We start from the raw sequence: 5,797 nt of genomic DNA on the forward strand, positions 1-5,797 counted from the left end.
AACATTTAATAATATTGATAATTTTAAAAATATTTAATAATATTGATAATATTATTAATATTATTAATATTTTATAATATTAATAATATTTAATATTTAATAATATATAATAATATTAATAATATTTAATAGTATTTAATAATATTAATAATATTTTATAATATTAATAATTTTTAATATTTAATAATATTAATAATAATAATATTAATAATATTTAATATTTTAATAATATATAATAATATTAATAGTATTTAATAATATTTAATATTTAATAATATTAATAATATTTAATATTTAATAATATTAATAATAATAATATTTAATAATAGTTAATAATACTAAAATATATAATAATTTTAAGAATATTTATTAATATTAATAATATTTAATAATATTAAGAATATTTAATAATATTAACAATATTTAACAATATTAATAATAATAATAATAATAATGATATTAAATATATGAATAATGTTATTAATTTTTATTTTATTAATTATATTAATTTTGATAATTATACTCATAAGTATAATAATAATCATAACATGACAACAAAACTTGACTGGTGTAAAGGTTAAAGCTTCTTTGGACATTCCTCAATGGACTTGGCTTCGAGTCCAACCTACGGACTGCAATTGGTGGGTAACTACTGTTTTCGTTACCCACGGACACATTATCCGTAGGTAAATTACCGATGCCCACATTAGGAATACATAAAAGAGCGGCTGCTAGGGTTTTGACTAAAATCAATGTCGCACACTAGGAGCAAAGTTCTAGAAGTTAGGTTAACTTCTTAACCCTAAAAGGCTTTACTCAAGCTACAATGATAAGCACCCCCCCTATTATGCTAAAGGAACCATATTCTACTGAAATTACAAATAAAGAAACTAGCTCTCATGGCTTGGGCTTTACTTCTTGTGATCCTCTTTGAACATATAAAGAAACATTTCTCTGCCATCAGTAGCAGAGTCCCAAACTTCTTGAATTACAGCGAGTCCCACAGGGCCTTTGGGCACGATGTGGGGAATTGCATAGCCCTTGGTTACCAGTTGGCAAAATTGGTGAGGGATGGCTTCCTGAAAGAGTATCTAGAGGAAGGTCAAGAAGGTTCGAAGGATGTGACGCCAACAGAGGATCAGGGGCACAAGGTGTCTGTCCATGGCAAAGTCAACATGATTTTTGGGGGGAGGGTGCACCGCCTCCCAACGAAAGAACTATGTGAGAGAATTAATGGGAGTAGAGGCACGAGAGCCTGACTAGTCGGTCGAGCTCGACCTCTACTTCACTAAGGATGACCTAAGGGATATGGTCCCACACAATAATGATCCGGTGGTAATCTCGGTGGTCACAGTAGGAAGAAGGGTGCACCGAGTCCTCATCGACCAAGGGAGCTCGGCCGATGTGATGTTTTGGTCAACATTCAACAAGTTGCAGTTGTCACCAGACCAGTTGAGACCGTACGACGACTGTCTGTTTGGTTTCGCTGGAGAGTAGGTAGAGGTGAGGGGGCATGTGGTGCTGATGACGAATTTCACAAACGGCACCTCATCTCGTACCATTAATATCAAGTACCTCGTCATTAACGCTCCTTCAGCTTACAACATCCTTCTGGGCAGGCCTGCCCTGAACAGGTTAGGAGCAGTGGCCTCGACGAGGCACATGAAAATGAAGTTATTCTCTCTCAGGGGAGGGGTAATCATTATCAAGTCCGACCAGAAGGCGGTAAAGAAATGCTATGAGAATAGCCTAAAAACTAAAATAGGAGTATGCGCAGTCGCCACCCAGCCTCAAGAAGAGGAAAAAGTCACTCGTGTGGAGATCGCCAGGGAAAGGCGACCTGAGCCCGCAAGCGAGGTCATCGCCGAGGTGTTAGCACGGCATCTAAATGCCTTTGCATGGTCTGCTTCAGACATGCCCGAAATCGACCCTGACTTCTTGTGTCATTGACTCACCATGGACCCAAAGGTCAGGCCGGTGAGACAAAGACGAAGGAAATTCAACGAGGAGAGACACCTGGCCATCAGGCAAGAAACTCTGAAGCTGCTAACCGCTGGCCATATAAGGGAAATCCAATACCCTGAGCGGCTAACAAACGTGGTGTTGGTCAAGAAGACCAACGAGAAGTGGAGAATGTGCGTCGACTTCCCGGATTTTTGAACAAGGCTTGCCCTAAAGACTCAAATTCGTTGCCTAGCATCGATGCCTTGGTGGATAGCGCGTCAGGCTGCCGACTTTTTCAGCTTTTTGGATGCCTTCTTGGGGTATAACCAAATCCATATGCACCCCCGAGATGAGCGCAAGACTGCCTTCATGACAGAGCTCTCCAATTATTATTATAAGGTGATGCCCTTCGGGCTTAAGAACGCTGGCGCAACCTACCACAGGCATAGGATTCTCGCCCCCATGATCGAGTGAAACGTGCAAGCGTATGTGGATGACATGGTCGTCACCTCGAAGGAGAAAGACCATCATGTTGTTGATCTAGAAGATCTATTCACCATAGTAGCTAAATATAATTTGAAGTTGAACCCTGAAAAGTGCGTGTTCGGGGTGGAAGCAGGGAAATTCTTGGGGTTTCTCCTCACCGAGTGAGGAATAGAAGCAAACCTCGAGAAGTGCACGACGATCATTGCAATGAAGAGCCCAACCTCAGTAAAAGAGGTGCAGCAGTTAACTGGGCGAATGGCCGCTCTGTCCCGGTTTTTATCAGCTGGAGGGGACCAGGGGCATCCTTATTTTCAGTGCTTAAAGAGGAACAATCGTTTTGTATGGACTAGTGAGTGTGAAGAGGCGTTCCTTAAGCTGAAGGAGTACTTGGCTAGCCTGACTGTTCTATGCAAGCCGTTGCTAGGTACTCCCCTTTGTCTCTACTTCGCAGTCACTGATTGGGCGATCAGCTCGGTCATAGTACAGGAGCAGGATCACTCTAGAGGCCCAATGTAGCAGGTCAGATGGTGCGCTGGGCGGTCGAGCTGTCCGAGTTTGATGTGCAGTATGAGCCCATAGGACCTATTAAGGGTCAGGTCTACGTTGATTTTGTAGTAGAGCTCTCCTCGGTAGCCACCCAGCTAGGCAGTGGAGACTTTCAATGGGTCCTCTCTGTGGATGGGTCCTCTAACCAGCAAGGCAGTGGAGCAGGTATCATCCTGAAAGGACCAAACGGATTGCTAATCGAGCAAGCCCTGAGGTTCACTTTCAAAGCTAGTAATAACCAAGTTGAGTACGAAGCCTTGGTGGCAGGGATGCTATTGGCCAAAGAGATGGGCGCTCAAAGTCTATTGGTAAAAAGTGACTCGTTGCTGGTGACTGGACAAGTTACAAGCGAGTACCAGGCCAAGGACCCCCAGATGGCCTCGTATCTAAAGTACGTTATGCTCTTGAAGGAGAATTTCCCTGTGTTCGAGTTAGTGCATGTCCCTAGGGAGCATAATAGCTTAGCCAACTTACTAGCCAAGCTCGCCAGCTCAGGCAAAGGAGGCTGCCAGAGGTTGGTCATCCAGGAAACCCTAAAGGCGCCGAGAACTACCACAGGCTGTGCGGGGGAGGTCCAACAGGTGGGTGTCTTGAAGGGTGGAGGAAGAGGTCACCGATCATTGACCCAAGAAACGCTAGGGGGCCCCAGGGTAAGTGTCTGTGGCTTGTCAGTGGAAGAATCGTCAGACGTTTGCTTAGTCAACGTGAAGGAAACCTGGATGGCACCTTATAGGCGTTACCTAGCTGATGGCCTACTCCCGGCGAAGCCAAGAAAGGCCAAAATCATTAAGAAGAATGCAAGCAGATATACCTTGGTAGATGGAAAGCTATTCCATCATGGCTACACTCATCCTATATTGACTTGCGTGAGCGGGGAACAGTGCTCACGTATCATGGTCGAGCTCCATGAAGGTATCTATGGGAGCCATGTCGGGGGACGAGCTCTCTCGTTGAAAGTTGTTCGAGCAGGGTATTATTGGCCGACCATGAGGGAAGACTGCACGAAGTATGCACAGCGGTGCAAACAATGCCAACAGCATGCCGATTGGCATCATGCACCCGTAGAGGAGTTGTGGTCGATCCACAGCCCATGGCCTTTCCACACATGGGGGATTGATAATTTGGGCTCATTCCCCCTAGCAGTTTGTCAGATGAAGTACCTGGTGGTGGCCATTGAGTACTTCACCAAGTGGATGGAGGTCGAGCCCGTCGCACAGATAACGACCTGCAAGGTTCAACACTTTGTGTGGAAAAACATCGTTTGTCGTTTTGGGATCCCAAAACGTTTAGTGTCTGAAAATGGCACCCAGTTTGCAAGTCAGCAGCTAGGCAAGCTATGCACAGAGCTCGGCATCAATCATGTGTTCGCCTCGGTGGAGCATCCTCATACTAATGGACAGGTCAAATCTGCCAATAGAGTCCTGCTCAAAGGCCAAAAGAGGAGGTTGGAAAAAGCTAAGGGGACCAGGGTAGATGAGGTTCCTCGAATTGTGTGGGCTTACCACACCACTCCACAATCCACTACCAAGGAGACGCCTTTCAGCCTGGTGTACGGGTCAGATGCTATTATCCCTGTCGAGATTCAGGAAAGTTCACCGCGGTTCCAGAACTTCGTGGTAGAGAAGTCTAACGAGGAAAGGAAGGTGAATTTAGACCTACTTGACGAGGTGCGAGAGCAAGCGCACATCAAAGTCGAAGCTCTGAAGAGAAGGGTAGAGTATAAGCAGAGGTCCAAGTTGAGACCCCGGTAGTTCCAGGTCGCCGACCTGGTAATGCGGAAAGCTCACCCCTATCAGTTGGAGAATAAGTTGTCTCCTAAATGGACTGGTCCATTCTACATGATAGAGGTACTCGGAAATGGAGCTTATAGGCTCGAGACTCTGGAGGGTGGAACTGCTCCCCGAACATGGAATGGGGCCAATCTTAAGTTCTATTTCAGTTAATGTATTATGCCATTTGTAAACAATGAGAACATTTAAGGGGACACTCTTTTCCCTTACCAGAGTTTTTTAATGAGGTCACCCAATGAAAAATTATTCATAAAGCATGTTTGCATTATACTTTGATAACTCCCGAAAGGCGACTTGACCGGTATGTTTCCCGAGCAAGTGCACTGCGTGTATGAGTGATTAATGAGACGAGGTCACCTATCCCTCTGGTAAGATTCCAAGGCTTAGATGGCTCCACAATATATAGTTCAGTTGCGATGTTCTATTCTCAGTAACACTTTGAGTTTAGGCACCCTGAATAGGCTTGAAGTAACCTCCCCTTGGGAGTATAAAGGTTAATAGCGATTCAGGCGCGAGTGCCTTTTGCTCAGTCAGACTCTGAGCTTAGGTACCCCTAATCGCAGCTCGCCATCGTTTGGCTCAAGCCATGTTCCCCTTGGTAAGATTCCAAGATTGGGAGCGTAAAGATTGATAGCAATCCAGGCACGAGGACCTCTTGCTCAGTAAGACTCTGAGCTCAGGTACCCCTAATCGCAGCTCGCCATCGTTTGGCTCGAGCCAAGTTCCCCCTGGTAAGATTCCAAGGCTGGGAACGTAGAGATTGATAGCGATTCATGCGAGAGGACCTTTTGCTCAGAAAGATTCTGAGCTCAGGTACCCTGAATCATCGCTTGCCATTGTTTGGTTTGAGCTAAGAGAGGTGGCCTTTGTCTTAGCCAGCCTTTGAGATCAGGTGTTGTAAGGCCATACGCTCTCCTTTTAGTGAAATTTTGAGTCTAGAAGGTACTGAGCCCTGAGAGAACATGCAAATGAAGACTTACGGAGTAACCCACCTCGGCATGGAAGAAACCCACCGAGCTTGGGTGCTCGAT

The 5,797-nt window shown here is 44.6% G+C and overlaps 1 protein-coding gene across 1 annotated transcript; it reads left to right on the top strand.

Annotated features, from left to right (window-relative positions):
• Window positions 1-2,954: 2,954 nt before the first annotated feature.
• On the top strand, window positions 2,955-4,727 carry LOC150026641 (uncharacterized). The gene has a single exon (XM_090303825.1). The coding sequence runs from the start codon at window positions 2,955-2,957 to the stop codon at window positions 4,725-4,727; it is 1,773 nt and encodes a 590-aa protein (XP_090159951.1).
• Window positions 4,728-5,797: the final 1,070 nt, after the last annotated feature.

This window comes from Phaseolus vulgaris, chromosome 6 (assembly GCF_051622355.1).
Source record: "Phaseolus vulgaris cultivar YP4 chromosome 6, ASM5162235v1, whole genome shotgun sequence".
In the NCBI taxonomy this organism is placed as follows: domain Eukaryota; kingdom Viridiplantae; phylum Streptophyta; class Magnoliopsida; order Fabales; family Fabaceae; genus Phaseolus; species Phaseolus vulgaris.

What these genes read in the sequence shown, in the direction of transcription:
- LOC150026641 (XM_090303825.1), top strand. Translation starts at nt 2,955, where the DNA reads ATGGTGCGCTGGGCGGTCGAGCTGTCCGAGTTTGATGTGCAGTATGAG.